This window comes from Pyxicephalus adspersus, chromosome 12 (assembly GCF_032062135.1).
Source record: "Pyxicephalus adspersus chromosome 12, UCB_Pads_2.0, whole genome shotgun sequence".
Lineage (NCBI taxonomy): Eukaryota > Metazoa > Chordata > Amphibia > Anura > Pyxicephalidae > Pyxicephalus > Pyxicephalus adspersus.
This window is the reverse complement of record NC_092869.1, coordinates 29,895,391-29,911,975: the sequence shown is the minus strand read 5'-3', so window position 1 is coordinate 29,911,975 and position 16,585 is coordinate 29,895,391. Positions and strand designations below refer to the sequence as shown.

Here is a 16,585-nt window from a genome sequence, read left to right as displayed (position 1 = left end):
TGGCTAAAGCTTCCACCCACCCAGCTGAAAAAAAAAAAAACATTTCTGGGGAGAAAACTGCCTTTCTGGCCCTTGCTTTCCATAAGGCAATGCCCCTCTGCAGGGGCTTTCTTTTGATACCCCCAGCTATGCTACCCTTTACCTACATACCATTAGCTCTTCTCTGACTTTGTCCTCAGGATCTGCATTCCTCTACGCTGGTTATTGTACATAAATTTAAAGCCTTATTGTTACCTGTTGTGCACTTTATGGAAACTGTACTTAACGAAGTATGTGCTAAATATTTTAATTATAAATCTAGTTTCTTTGTTATAACAATATTCTTTTCTTGCTCTAAATAAACAAATTATACCACAAAATTAGGAACTACACTTAGTTGTATCTAAAATTACATTTAATTATTGTTAATAAAAACATAACTGTATAAACAGTATGTTCATATTTTTAGTTAATAGGTAGGTATAAATTGCAATGGCATGAGGCTAAAATCTGTGCCAATTTGAAAGAAATGATATCACAATTACCAATAAGCATTATTTTTATAGTCCCAACCCACTACACAGTGAATTTACAGATTTAAAGATCAGACAGATATACCAGGAGGATGAGGCAGCAGTAGCTGTTTAGTATTCAGGGTTGTGTGTCAAGGTTACATAAAGTTCTGAAAAAGTGAGTACATGTAGACTTGTGAAGAGGTATTAAATGTTAAATGTGGAAGGGACAGCAGAGCAAGAGAAATCCTGCAGACCAAGACCATATAGGCAAAAAAAAAACAAAAGTTGATTGGAGAAGTTAAGGTTCTCCTAGGTGATAGCTGGAGACTAACAAGGAGGTGCAAGAACATGGCTGGTTGTTGGGGCTTCATATATTAGAGCTAAGACTCAGAACTATGTGGACTAAAATAAAGTTTAATACCTTTAGCTTCCATTAAATTGGACAGGACTACACTATTTAGTAGATTTGTCTACTAAAGAGATCAACTGGAGTCCATAGAAATCCTTCTAATATTGGGCTTAGTTCCAGTCCAAGACTGGAGAGGATATGATTTCATCAGTGAAGCTGGGTGACCCAGGAAACCTGGAATGGATTTCTTAAAAGTTGCTAAATGTTAAAATTTGCTATTTGTTTGCATAAATTTTCAATCCTGAACCAGACCCATTCTAGGTTTTCTGGATCATCCAGCTTCAATAATGAAAGTGTATGCTCTCCAGCCTTGGGGAGCTTTAAAAAATCAGACCCAATCTGTTGACATTCATGCCTTATCTACAGATAATTTCAGACCAGTACAAGCAAGCCATGTGTTTCACAGTAATAAATGTTACAAGTTCCACTGAGCAACCAACTCATTAATCAGACTTGCAAAACAAAGAGCATGAATATAACAGATTCATCTGAGTATAGCTGAATAGCTTGTATGTGTTATCTTACATATGCAGCCCAGAAAGCCATTGATGGAAACATCCCTTCAGTACAGAATATTAACCAAGTATTATCATAGTGGTTTACCTAATGGAAACCATCAGTGATGTACCAAACACTGGCCTGCACAGTTTGTTTGCAATTTTAAGACTTTAGAGCAAATAACCTAATGAAGCCCATTACTATTTTTCGCGTTAACACCATTTACAGCCCATTCATTTACAACAAAATAGTTAATCTTTAGTAAAATATTATTAAAACATAACTGTAACTGAATGGTAAACATACACGGGTGAGGTTAGAGAAGGTAGATACTGTGCTGGGTCGTACAATAATGAAGGTTTCAGCACATCTGCGTGAACTTTAAAGCAGCTTTTGTACTACAATAGCACAGTAAAGAAAATTAAAAATTATTTACAAGTTTTTCCAGTTTCTGGCTACAGCACCTATGAGTGGTGAGGGGGGTGTAATTATTCTTCTAATGAAATCCTGCACTGAGCTGCTGATTTGAAATATTCTGCATTTCCTGTGTCCTTGTTGGCAGGATAGTAATATCAAAAATATCATTTTTCTTCCACCCATTGTGCTCCATTACCTCACTTCTCTCTACCCCCTGTGAAAGTCACTGCTCACTGCATTAGTGGAGGGTTGAGAGATGAAGTCTATAGTGATTACTTTTTTAAAAAAATCAGAATTTGCATATCAGTAAGTACGTATCTCAGTATTTTGCCAAAAAAGAAGTAAGTTTGAAATAATTGATTACCTATGTAACTACATGTAAAGCCAAAACTTTTTGATAATGTAACGTTTCTTCTTCACTCTTTGTACAGAAAATCATGGTCACATGGACAAAAAAAGGGGTTGAATGGCCAGACCATAGACTTAAGAAATTACATATTGTATGCCTAGCAAGCCATAAAATAACTTTAAAACAACCCACCCTTGGCCTTTCTAGCTGCTTTAATCTGAGGTTTTTCATTCCCTAAGACCTTCAAAGATCACAACAACTAACCAGTTTCAGATAATTCCTAACATTAGAAACATCCGCTGATGATTTACATCAAAGGGCAGCATTTAAGGGCTTAGTTTAACATGATTTTATTTTTTGTTTGGAAATATTTAGGCATACATGATCTGGTACAATTTCCCTTTAAAGGTAAAGGGAACGCCATCACTAACTCCATCAGGGAACTCAAAAACTTTATCACTCACTGCATTAGATACAGAATGATGTTAGTAACATATATGCTTAACTGTTGCTTAGCTAAGCCCCCCTCATAGATTCTTTTTAAATTGTGAAAATTAAAAACATTAATATGAACCTGCCAAATGATGTTGGCAATTGTTCTGAATAAAATAAATTGCAGTGATGTGGTAATATATCACATGGCAGACATCTGGGCATAGCGGGAGCCTGCCAATTGAGTGTCAATGTGTAGTCTTTATTTGGTGGAAAATCAAGCTTACTATGTGGCTGGTATTTCACAGCAGGCAATTGATAAAGCACTAATGAGGCGGTGATACATAAACAGGGCTCGGTGCATAAACAAGATAAAATAGAGAAAGCATTTTGAATTTTGCAGGTGCATTAAAAATTCTAATAATCTTTTTAGTGCTAACAATCAAAGTAAAAGTCTGTCAAGCAATATGTTAAAAAAAATTCTCTGACCTTCAGTCAATTGAGGCCTTTAATTTTTTTTTTCACTTTGTCCAGCACATGAAAAATATCCTATCATTATTACAATCAGTGCTAGAGGACTTTTTTTTATCATGATTGTTATGACGTAGTCACAGTACTATAGCAACATCATTTTGTATCAGAATAAAAGATGTCAAATACAAAAGCAATACAATTTCAAGGGATTTAACAGGATATTTACAGAATTAATATTAGAAGCAAAAATATACCTGATTTTTTGTATTAATGACTGTTTCTCTTGTGCTGTTGCTAGATGACCCGAGTAGTACACTGGGAAAAACATAATATTCCAGTTGGTTGAGAACCATGTCATAAAGAACGGGCAGTAAAAGTTCTTGTATGTGATCTTTACTATCTGCGTGGTTCCAACCCAAGAGGATGAAACTGATAAGATTATCAGAAAGCCCCAGACAATTTTAAGGAATGTTGACGTACAGGACTGACATCTAGACTTTTCCTGATTTTCTTGTTGATTCTCTTGGGTTGACTGTCCTCCTTCTCCACCTGAAACAGAACATAAAAATACTGTGTAAATATTTCTTTCATTTCACTTCTTTTTTATGTAATAGCAGAACTAAACTCAAAAAGCAAAGATTTCCATTATATAGGAAACCTAATGCTAATTGTACCCTATAATAACTCTTTTGCACATTGCATCCCAATGCACTTCCTAGTATGTGACAGTGCCTAGGCACCACTTTGCCTGCAGCCTCATAGCTGTATATCTGCAATGTGAGCTCAAAGGTACTGCTGCCTTGAATGCTAGTTGCATGAGTTTCGGATTTGGTACTGTGCTGCTCACTGCAGTGTCCGCTGGAGGCACTGATATGAGGAAGTAAAACCTTGCCTCTACAAAGATGTCTGCCTTCTCACAGAGACATAGGGGTGGATTTACTAAAAAAAAAATAGCCTGGTAACTTAAAAAAGTGAATGATCCCCTTGCTAAGGGGTCATTTACCTAGCTTAGTGAAGGTGATAAAAAAAGACTTTGCAAGGAACACCCAATCATATGAAAGAAAATATTAAAACAGGATTTTTGCTTACACAAAACTGGATAGTTGAAGTCAGCAGAGGTTCACCACATTTCCTTCATTATTCTCTTTATTAAATAACTAATAAGTAATTAATATATATATATATATATATATATATATATATATATATATATACCATGAAAGTAGATAATTCACTTTTTCTTTAGAAAATCAACCCACAGTGCCTAGAATTTTATATAGTGAAAAAAAAAATACCACTTACCTTTACCAGTGAAAAGCTCTCGATCCATCCACAAATGGAGCCCAGTGAGCTGACGTCTTCTTTCTTCCAGGCTCCATCTTCTTCTTCATGTCCCCCAAACTCGCACTGTGCAGGCACAAGATTGTCTGACATCTTCCTCCAATGGTAAAAAAAAAAAGTGCTGATCTCACTGCACATGCGTGCGATCGAGCACTTTATTTTTTGCAAAGTCCTTTGATGACGTATGGCCGAACATAAGCAGAACAAGCAGCCCACAGCCTCCTGAGATATACTGTATGACACAAGTATCCCAAGAGGCTGCAGGTTTTCCCCTCTGTAGATTTAAAGGAAAGGGACCCCTAAAAATTTTTTTTTTAAAAACCTATAAAAAAAATAAGTTTTTCTATTAAAAGAGGTAGTCACCTGTTTAAAAAATGTTAAAAATGCTTTAAGTTTTTATTGCTGTCTGTAAGGATTCGCTCAGTTTCACTTCATGAAAATCATTACCAATATAAAGAGTGATGGAAAATGTACACTTTTACAAATATTAGAAAAGAACAGGACTAGAGGAAAAATGTTCCAAAGTAGACATTTGTTCCAGTGTTTTTAAAATGTTAAAGTAGGATAAAACATAGATACAAATAAGACAGTCAGGCCCTTATGTATCAAAGTGACAGTGATCATGGCAGTGAGAAATGAGGAGTGGAACATTCAGGTTTAAAACTGATTGTACTTACACTTTGATGAATTAGGGAATCAAAGGACTGTCAGTAAAAAAAATATTCCCAAACATGGCTACCTACAAATGAAGACAATACTTACGTAAAGAAACAAATTTACAACTGCAAAGAAACCAAAACTTAACTCTCATTGGTTCCTGTACTTAGTGATTCCTGTTTTTGACATCTACGTCACTTCAGGACTGTTTTTTTTTAGTTTTAGATAATTTAGGAAAGGTTACATGCTTTGTCCTAGTAATCACTGTCACCGAAAAGTGAGGGAAAAAAAAATGGGATGTCACAAAATGAAAATGGGATGGGAAATCCTCTGATGCCTACACCTGTACCAATGACAACAGTATAATCATAGTCTTCTCTGAACTTGCCCAGATAAGGTTCAGTATATATAATTTGTTAAACAGTCATTTTTAAAGTGAAGTCACATCCTATTTTTAATTTGCTTCCCACGACTTAGAGCATTGGAGAGATAGAGTGCTGTGGTTGTTGGAGAGTGGGGGATACGGTAGGCAAAAATTCTTTAAAGCACAAATGAGCATTTACCCCTTGCAATGCAGCAAAGTTCCCACCACCTCTTACCATAATCTAATCCAACCTCCCTCACCTCAGATATCTACTTACCAACAACCAAAAGACTGAAGTTCTTTTGCTTGCTCACATCCGCTGGCTACAAGTCTTCCTCTATGCCCGTGTCTACACACAGCTACCTACCTATAGACCTACCTATGTCACCTATGTCATCTCCTTTAGCTAAAAGTAGAAACTTTCTAAAACTGCAAAAGAAAATATGTAAGTTGATAAAATATGTAGGTAGAGAAACATAGAAGCTGTCTTAAAAGGCTTCATGATATATATATATATATATATATATATATATATATATATATATAAATAGATAAGATAGATAGATAGATAGATAGATAGATAGATAGAATTTTATTATACAAGTAGTCTCCGAGTTAAGAACACCCGACAAATGGATGACTCCTAGATATGAACAGGGCTTCCCTGATCGCTCATGTGCAGGGTGGAGGCTTGATGGTGGGCGGGGGGGGTGTTCGCATAACTTGCAGAAGAAGTCTTGCTGTTCTGCAACCTCTTGTAACTCTTTAATGTCCAAGAAAAACTCTGCAGTTGTTTCTTTTTGCATAATAAAGCACAGCTTGCTCCAGAAGGTAATGAATGTCCAAGCTACATAAAGTTTTTTTTTTGCTTTGTTTGTGAATAACTGACAGTGAGGATTTTATACAGTAACTGACACTACACTGCCTAATAATATGTTGAGACAAACATATGTCCTAATTGTATTTATTAAAATAATGTACCTGTCCCGACTTACATACAATATGTATGTAACCCGGTGACTACCTGTACCAATATTCAGGTATATTCACTATACCAATAGGCATAACTACAGGATAAAAGCCCCGGGGGTGGGACAGTCCATACCAAAGAGGTGGGATTTCCCCTCTATTTTTAAAAGCAGAAATCCCTTTCTTGTCAGAACATTGCTCATACATTAATTATTGCAAATGTAATCAACTTTTTTTGACAGAAGTGGAGGCATTCTCCAAACAAACAAAATATGCACATATATTAAAGGAAACAGCTCTTCACTGAGACAAGAAAGTGTCTGTTGAACAGGGAAAAAATGTAAAGTTGTCAGCTGCCCTGCCAGACAGGAGATCTGTTTACTCCACGGATACAATTGAGTATGATTCAGATATTGTTCTAGATGAATGAAGCATGCACGAGTAATTAAATAATGTCAGACTTTTTTGCCTAGAGTACAATATGAATGGGGTTTTTAGAACCAGCATTTACTTGGGTGTTTTAACAATACCAGGAATAAATAAAAATTGAGTGTTTTGTATATATTTCTTTCTTTATTGTCAGGCTAAAAATGTTAAAAAAATATTTCTAGCCAGAAGGCAGAACTCTAGACTGTTTTACAGGCTAATCCTAACTGGTTTGCAGAAAAATGTCTATCACTGTAGCTTCATACACAGTATCAGTTATAGTCTAAAAGCATACCGCTGCTGCAGCACATTCTCTTTCAGAAAACCCCAGTGTCATACATGCATTCTAAAGAATTTCACCTTTAGTGAAGCTGTCCTTTAATAAATCATACCCTTTCCTTCCTCGGGTGCAGCCCAGCTCTTGATACTTAACTTTCTTACAATCCAGCAATGTGTTTTCCAACAAGGTCCCAGCCAACTGTTTATCACACTGCATAAAGCCAAATTTAATTCTATGGGTAAGGCCAAACTCATTATGGGAGCTAGCAGTCTCTAAAAGTGAGGCTTACCAATAGGAATGAACAGGGCCACAACCACTGGAACAGCTATTTAACACCCAGTCCCAGTATCCTCAAGGAAAACCTAAACTCAGCTCTGCTCATTGCTGGCACCTACAACTTCATACACTGTATTTCTGGGTTCAGGTCTTTAGCCATCTTGATTGGCCAGGACAAAATTACATAAGGAATGCCTTTCATTCTATTTGTATGGGAGATCACCCATTCTATAGTAGGGAAAATATTTAAAGCTTAAGTTAATTTGTTTATATTTTTTCATACCTGGTTCATTTTTTCATCCTTAACACTAGGTTAGATAAATTAACAATTTTCATTTTATGGTGCAACAGCATCAGTTTGGCTGGGGAATAATGGTCTAAATTAAACTGGATTTTCATCAGCCAGAAAATTAGTAAGGCTTTGACTCTCTGCAGCTTCTGTTGCACAGCTAGATGCTCTCAGTATGCAGAAAAAAACACATTTGGCTTTTCCAGTTTTGGAGTGTTCATGTTTAAAAGTATGATAATAAACCACATACTGCGGTTGTTAGAAAACTATACTACTATAAGGTATAGCCAAATTGAATTTATCAAACACAGAAGTAGTCACACAAACCTAAGGAATGTTCATAAAGTGGGATGAAGGATGACCATGGGGATAATCATAAAGTGGGATGAAGGATGACCATGGGGATAATGAGATTTGCGGTAGTAAGGTGTGTGCATACTCTAACGACCCTTGTTCATCTGCTGTTCACATTGAACCCTTTCACCACATTGGCCTTCACAATTCTCATTTGAATATATGCGACTACCTCCAGGATCTACAATATCTGCGTCTTGGTCAAGTTAAGGTCTATAAAAAATGGAAAATTCCGATTGAAAACTGGGAAAACTGAACAGTCACCTTGTATAAATATATAAATGGTCTACAGTATATTCCTACTAACTTTGTGCATATTGTTCACTCGAAAGTCATTGCAAATGAGAAGGGGTACTCTGCGTTAGAGGAAAAAAGGTGTAACTTTTGTATAGAGAGAGTCTTCTTTACAATAGGAGTTGTGAAAATGTGCAATAGCTATCTACATTGACTTTTTCTAGTCAACTTCTTAGAAGTATTTCTAAATGTACAAAATTATTATGACACAGTATTTAAAGTGGTGACATTTTATGCAGCGCTTTACAAAGCATATTGTAATATCACTAATCTATATCTATATCACATATCACACTCTAATGTCCCTACCATAGTCATATATCATTAATAGTGTCTAAGGACAATTTTTTGAGGGAAAGCTAAATAACCTAACTGCATGTATTTTGTGATGTGGGAGGAAAGCCACGCAGACACAGGGAGAACATACAAACTCCTTACAGATAGTAACCTGGTCGGGATTCGAACCTATGACCTAGTACTGCAAAAGTTAACCACTGAGCAAACTGTGCTTCCTATAAGTGGTTGTTAATAGGCACAAGAACCAACACTAATGTCCGAATATGAATAATTAATAATATTAATGGGAGTATATTAGCATAGATATGTTAGCAGTTGCCAATAAAAATGGTGTCTTCGGTTCCCAACCTATTTCATGTAACAAAACAAAAATAAACAACATAACAAAATTAAAATAAATAAACATATTAATAAAACAAATAAAATAAAGTGTATTATCCTGAATACACTTGAAAATAAGCCCTAAAGTGAGTGACACCAAAATCAAGATCATTCTTGCCCTGTGACCTCAATATGGACTAGTTTAGATTTCAGTCTGGTGTCCTTAAAATGTTTTTTTCAGTCCTGTTTAGTGTCCACACCATGACATTTATGAAAATTGTTCCTGTCTGTTGCCTCCAGTATAAATCACAGTGTCCCCATTAGTCACCAGTATAGGTAATAGTGCCCATGGAAATCACTGGTATAGCTCTCAATGTCCCCGCCAGTCATTAGTATAGATCTCAGTGGCCATAGGAGTCACCTGTATAATTCCTAATGTCTCCACTAGCCATTAGTATAGATCTTCTTGCAGTCACAAATATAACTCTTAGTGTCACCACTATAGCTCTCAAGTATAGACCTCAGCATCCCCAGCAGTCACCAATGAAGATCCCAGTATCGCCAACAATTAAAATATTGCAGAAAAATATAAACACACCACAACTAGATTCAATTTGATGTCACGTATCCAACAGTTACCTGCAGATAGGGCCTGCCTACTAAATCAAGAGCCAGCCAGGGAGCTAGTAATCTTAGAAGTGAGCTCAGCAATCAAAGAGAATTTAAATGAAAGCTGCCGTAGGTATGAACCAATGAGGGCATATTGCACATACTTGCAGCAGCCTTCCAAACCCTTCATAATATGGTTGCATCTAACGTCCTTCTGACAAACTAATCTAGAAGCAGAAACTTGCCCTCCCCATTCATTTCTGCAAATGTCCTCTTAGTCATCGAGTCTACACATCTTAGTGATGGCTTAATGGGAATGCTAACACAGAAGTGTTGGAACTTTTGCCTTTTGAAAGACCTAGCAGGAGGATTTCGGAGGGTGCAACTAGTATGTTTGCATAAACTTCTCCATCACTTTCCTTCAATGTACAGTAAACATTCTCCCTCCCCTTACACTGACCTAACCTACTCTCCTCCTACACAGATCTTTACCAAGATTTAATGGGCCATGTTTCAGTGTTTTGTTGCATTCCCATGCCACAAGTCCTTCTCTGCTGCCCATACTCGTGCAGCACAACCACATTGGTGTACTGTAAATAGGCGATTAGCTTCATGACCAGGATACACAAGACCAATAGAAGTCAATGGGATTGACCATGCCCTTTCATATTTTGATAAGTACTGAATTTTGGAGTGGAAGGGTAGGTGCATATTGTTGGCTTATTGCACGCACTAATTTTTTAAGTAAATGAGGCAGAATATCAATACAATTGACCTCTTTTACACACCTGAACTTCTATTTTCCCAGGCCCAGATGTGACATTTTCACAAATCCATGATTTACAAGCGCAGGATCAAATTAGCACTTCTAAGCTTCAATAATGCAATGCAAAGCTCGTGGAAGATTTTCAGAGTGCACCATGCCCTAGTAACTTACATTTCAATGTTCCTAAAACTGTTTAGGAAAGGATGATCTGATCAATAATAGCTGAATTCTGGTTACCTTGTAAAACACATCGCTCTTTGTCTTATACTAAAAGGCTATATAAACAGCTCAAAGTCATATTAGCAACAAGGTCATAAAAAAAGCATCAGTACTCAAGTCACATGCTAAAACTATCACTTTGTCATCTGAAAGTACCCTCTATTATTCATCTATTATGTCAAATTATTGTTCCACCATCACAGCTGTAGCCCGGTACAGCATGGCTGGCCTGATTTTTATTCAGCTCCAGTACATGCTAACATTACCAAGTGAGCCAATTCTGTGTATTTTGCCATGAATCATCTCATCAGTACTATTTGTAGAGCCAGCAGACTACTAACAAGCAATCTATCCATTATATTTTCATCAAGGTCCTATATTATATTCATTTTTATACAGAAAAACATTTTTTATATTACAGGCTGTATTGAAATATCACAAGAAAACATTACAAAATCAAATGATAAAATGAAGCAGTGTTTTCAGCTTTATTACAATATGTTCCCATTTGTCATAGACAGTTTTTAACAAATGTCACCGATGTTCATTGGCTTATCTCAAGCATCCCGACATTAATAAATTCATTCCCTGATTCCAATGTTTATACCGAGAGAGTATTTACTTTGGTCTGCTGCATATATGAGATTTCTAAAACTCAAAATGGGTATTGATGAATGCACTTCAGTAAACAGATGTACCTTCTGGATCCATCACTTAGATATTTCCACTGACCATCAATGTAGAGGAAGGGGTGGAAATAGTACTAATACCAATGCTGGGGTTATTACTGTGGCCACTGACACTAGCGCTGTTAGCTATTGTTGTGACTGTTGGTATCCATTCTGGAGGTTTTATTGCAGTAATTGAAATCAATGCTGGGGTTATCATTGTGCCCACTAACACCAATGCTGGGGTTTTTATTCAGCCATTGACCGCAATGCTGGGGGTGAAAATTTTATTTCACTGCCACCAATGCTATGGTTTTTAATGAGCCACCGACACCAATGCGGAGGGTCAGCACTGCACTCCCTGATACCAGGCCTGCAGATTATTGTGGCCACAGACACCAAAGATAAATACAACTTTCTCTTCTTTATGTGTTGCAATATGTGCACCCCATTTGCACTGGGGTGTGTTACAGCTCATTCAGTCTCAATGAAAATTTTTGAATGGTCCTCTGGAATTTCATGTTGTACTTGAGGCCCTTTATAATTTTCAATCCTAAAGTGTTATGGAAATGGTATTAGTGGTTAAAACATAATCTTGTAGCCACGCTTACTTTGAACCTGAGTCTTTATGCTCAGACTACCATCTATTTGTGTATTTGTCAGATTGGTATTGTATTTTGTCAGATATTCACTTCCAGTGACCATATAGAGTTCCATCTCAGCCATATGTTCCATAGCTATACACTTTCCCAGGGGCTACAGATGGCCTAGATATACTTTAAACAGAATGTATAGTTGTTTTGTTCATAGTTTCTTTTATTGTTAAAAAGACTCCATTACAATTTCTATTCATTTCTTTGTTAAAAAAAAAAGCCATCCACTCCCTCCTCAAACCCCCTAATACTTTGCAAAGTGTACTTTTGCTACTCCTACACCTGTTTCAGCAGACACTAAAATCTCTTGTGTGGATTAATGTTGGACACAATGGGTATGATTTATTAAAGCTCTCCAAGGCTGGAGAGGATACACTTTCATCAGTGAAGCTGAGTGATCCAGCAAACCGGGAATGGATTTCTTACTCTTGAAGTAATTTTCTATTTGCTAGTAAATGTTTTGAATCCTGGACCATGTCTATTCCAAGTATGCTGGATCTCCCAGGTTCACAGATGAAAGTGTATCCTCTCCAGCCTTGGGGGAGCTTTATTAAATCAGGTTCTTTGGTTTGATTTCTTAAAGCTCCCCAAGACTGGAATGAGAGACGATTAAGGGTAACCCCAAGTGATCTAGAAAGGCCAAAAGATGAAAATCTCTCTTTTGGTCATGTGACAATACTATCTAACGATTGGCAGGGAATTAACGGAGGTCACATCCCACTTCTCTCAGCTAGTAAGGTAGCCTTAGCGATAGGGAATCATTGGCAAGATGTATGAAGGGGTTTGGGAAAAGTCCTTTACAAAGATACAGTCAGATAAAATGTCTCTTTAAGATCAGGCCAACAAATACATTTTAGGATAAATATGAAATATTGCATATGGAGTTGTAAGTAAAGAAAAATAGTCACATCAAATACAACATTCCTATAAATGCAATAATAACCCATAATATGTATGTACTGAAAACACAAAGAAGACTACTGCTGAGTGAACAAATATGACTAACATGTAAGTGTAGTAAGCCACAGTTATAAAGTGCAGGAGGCAAAGAACTGGATAAATAAATAAAGCCCTTTAATGGATGTAAATGATCATTTTTTTCTATTTGGACGAAAACCCTGACTATTCCCACTAACTGTGATATTCATTCTGTATATATTTTTAGTGCATAAATACTTTCTTTCTATTCATACAAATCTCACTTTTTTTCTTTTACTAGAAACTGAAATGTTGTTCCTTGATTTGCTATCTGATATCACCAGTGGGGGCTGATTGCTAATCAACAGCTAAAAAGCAGTTATGGACTGTACGTGGTATGCCAGATAATGATCAGGCAAGGCTGAATGATGTTTATAGGTATGAGCAAAAGTCATTGGGCCTGATTTATTAAAGCTCCCCAAGACTGGAGAAGATAGACTATCATGAAAGAACCTGGGTGATCTAGCAAACCCGGATTGTACTTCTTAAAAATCATTTGCAATTAGTTGACAAATGTTTTGCTGGATTGCCCAGGTTCTGCCATGATAGTCTACCGTCTCCAGTCTTGGAGAGCTTTAGTAAATCAGACCCAGTGTATCAGGCATCTTTATGGTTGTTTTAAAGTGGTGCTTTCAGTTACATTAAGTAACCATTCTACTTGAAGAGGTCTGACATGCCAGAATCAACAACATATTGTTAAAAAAAATGTACCTGCCAATCACAAGACTATTACATAACATTCTAAAGTTGCCAGAAGTCATGGAAGTGATAGATACATTTTTGGAAGTTGTAAAAAATCCTAACAGGTTGCATACTGAAATAGAAAAGGTACTTTATTACATTCAATTAGAAAAAAGATTGTAAAGCAGTTACACGTGTTATTACCAAGTTGGTATATATATATATATATATATATATATATATATTTATATATATAAATATATATATATATATATATATATAAATAAATATATTGTTCTGCATCACACTGCATATGTAGCAAGCTGGACAATTCTTGAAACAATTGTGCATTGTGTGGTAATAATCATTTAAAACAACAGCTGCTAAAACAGACATAACACAAGCACGTCTAGTCTTATGTGTACCTGTCAAACCACACAGCTAAAGGGTCACACATTCAGAAAAACAGTGAATCATTATAAAACGTGGTAAGTTTTAAGTCAACATACATTACATTGCATTACATTACAGCTACATTAAAGAAGACATGCTCATTCAAATGTGTCAGCTTGATAATGTTGCAAAGCTGAGAATTGGAAAAAACAATCTTTTCAGAATTGGCAGGTTGATCTATATGAAAGAGACACTGAAGGTTGAGCTGATTAGCCGGGACAACTTGGTCATGGTGTTAGTATTGCTTATTTGTGGCAGTCTTCTGAGAGTTAAGGCCCTTCCTTTCTGCATTTTCTATCAGGCTGCATAAAATCTGCATTGTCATTTTGTTTTTCTTTGTTATTTTTTAAGGTTTTTGCTTTACTGTGACATTATTGAGCATCTTATTAGTTCACAGATAAATGAACTCATATAATCTTTACTGTGTAATGTCTTCACCACATCCCCACAGAAACAGACATTTTATAGTCATGTGGACAACAACTGAAATATCAGTATGTTTTTGAAAAATAGAAAAGCTGCATAATTTGGGGTTGTTATAAAACTCCAAGCAGATAAAAGCTCTGGTGGGAACTGGGAACTTCAAGGAAAGAATGTTATCTACTTTTCACCCTTCAATGTAATGTCCTGCCTTTCGCTTGAGTGTGGAGTCATGAGGCCTGATTTATTCCAAGGCTGGAAAGGATACACTATTATCAGTGAACCTGGGTGGTCTAGCAAACCTGGAATGTACTTCTTAAAAGTAATTTGCTATATGTTAGCAATAGTTTTCAAACCTCGACCAGGTTCGCTGGATCTACCAGGTTCACTGATAAAAGCTTTAATAAATCAGGCCCATGGTGTCTGACATCCTTTTGGAAATTGTATCTGCCTGTCATGACTAATTAGTGGCCATGGGGGGGGGTAGCTATCTTAAGACTGCACAAGTTTGGGGTCAATTTCCAGAACCACATGACAGAAATGACTGCATGATGTCCCAGGCCTCCTACCTGTTGCCATATCATTGTACAAAGTAAGGTTCTGTTATACAACCCTTTTTATCATATTTTAAAGATACATAGAATTATGACAACTGTAACAATTGTAAATCGTTGTCTTCTAAAAACAATCCCGATAAACTTTAAATTTTATATAAGAAAGTGAGGATATACCTTTTTGTATAGTTACTCTACTCTCTTTCTGTTGGCCTAAACATCAGAATGCCTAATAAATTCTCAGTTTGAGACTCTTAAGTTTTTTTCCTAAAAAAACTATACAGTGTTCCAGCAGTATCCTCACCCCACATATCTAGCTTGTCGCTGATAATGTGATGTCTATTCTTGTAGGTCTAATCCTAAAATATTTATGCCCAGGTCCCATACAGACGCTACGCCATTACTGTCTTTTGGTGCCCCAATCTGCAAGGGGTCTTCAGTAGACAAATATTCTCATATTTCTCCTTACATTTATTCCACTTGCCCTTTATTCTGAAACCAAGAATATAAAAGACAAAATTAATTTAAACAGAAGAGAGATGAATAAATGAGAAATCCAGCTTCTTCAAGTACTGAGGATCTATTTATTAATCTGTAACTACGATCTGCACTTTCTCTTTTTACTGATAATTAAATAAATTTAGAATTCCTAGATTCATTTCCAGTTATTTTATCTCAGCGAAACATAAAACTGAATTGGAAAGTACCCCAGAGAAACCTGCTTGCAGACCCGCCTGTTTTCACTTTATAACTGCAAATATTTCAGAGGTGTAAAATCTACGTCCCTGAGAAGTCTTTCTGCCTCTCTGATGATGTCCAGACCAGGAGCTAAACTCAGATTTGCCCCCCATCCCCTTTCCCAAGGAAGGGTCTTGATTTCACCTATCAAGGGTGGCCATGCTTAGATATTCTATCTTGCATCTTTGACATCTATCAGAAAACTTGCAAAGTCAAAGGTAATTGTGGAAAGTTTTTGTGGGCAGCCCTCCCTCATTCAACCCAATGAATCCCCATGTTATGTTCCTAACACATTTATTTTTTTTTTACTTTATTTTTATAGTGCTAAAATATTATGTAACACATTACAAAGTCCATAGAAATATCACTAACTGTCCCTCAAAAGGGCTCACAATCTGATGTCCTTCCTACCAGAAAGGGAAGCCAATTAACCTAACTGCCTGTTTTTGTGATTTGAACGGAAACCAGAGTACCCGGAGGAAACCCACACAAACCTGAAAACTCCATGCAGATAGAGTCCTGGCCAAAATTCAAGCCTGGGACCTAGTGCTGCAAAGGTCAGAGTGCGAACCACTGAGCCAATTAAACTTATGAACCCTCGAACAAAAAGTAGAACTGCTGAAACTAACATCCACATTTTCTTCTGTAATTCCCTCCTTTGCTTTGTAATAGATGCCGTTCAACCTCCTATGAACAAAAACACTGCATGGTCCCATAGTTGGCTTCCATAATTGAATATCTTTAAAGCTTAAGCACAAAGTACCGTATTTTTCGGACTATAAGACGCACTTTTTCTTCCCCAAAACTGGGGGGGAAAAGTGGGTGCGTCTTATACACCGAATACATATTAAATATACCGGTAATTAAAAAAAATCATACTCACCCGATCCCGCGATGCTGTGGGC

General features: G+C 36.6%; 1 protein-coding gene across 2 annotated transcripts in view; it reads right to left on the bottom strand.

Annotated features, from left to right (window-relative positions):
* SLC35F4 (solute carrier family 35 member F4) overlaps window positions 1-16,585 on the bottom strand; it is a 137,341-nt gene that overhangs the window by 14,392 nt on the left and 106,364 nt on the right. For both annotated transcript variants that reach the window (XM_072428331.1, XM_072428332.1), the window contains one exon: window positions 3,328-3,622. In XM_072428331.1, coding sequence (XP_072284432.1) covers window positions 3,328-3,622 — 295 coding nt within the window. The remainder of the gene's footprint in view (window positions 1-3,327; window positions 3,623-16,585) is intronic.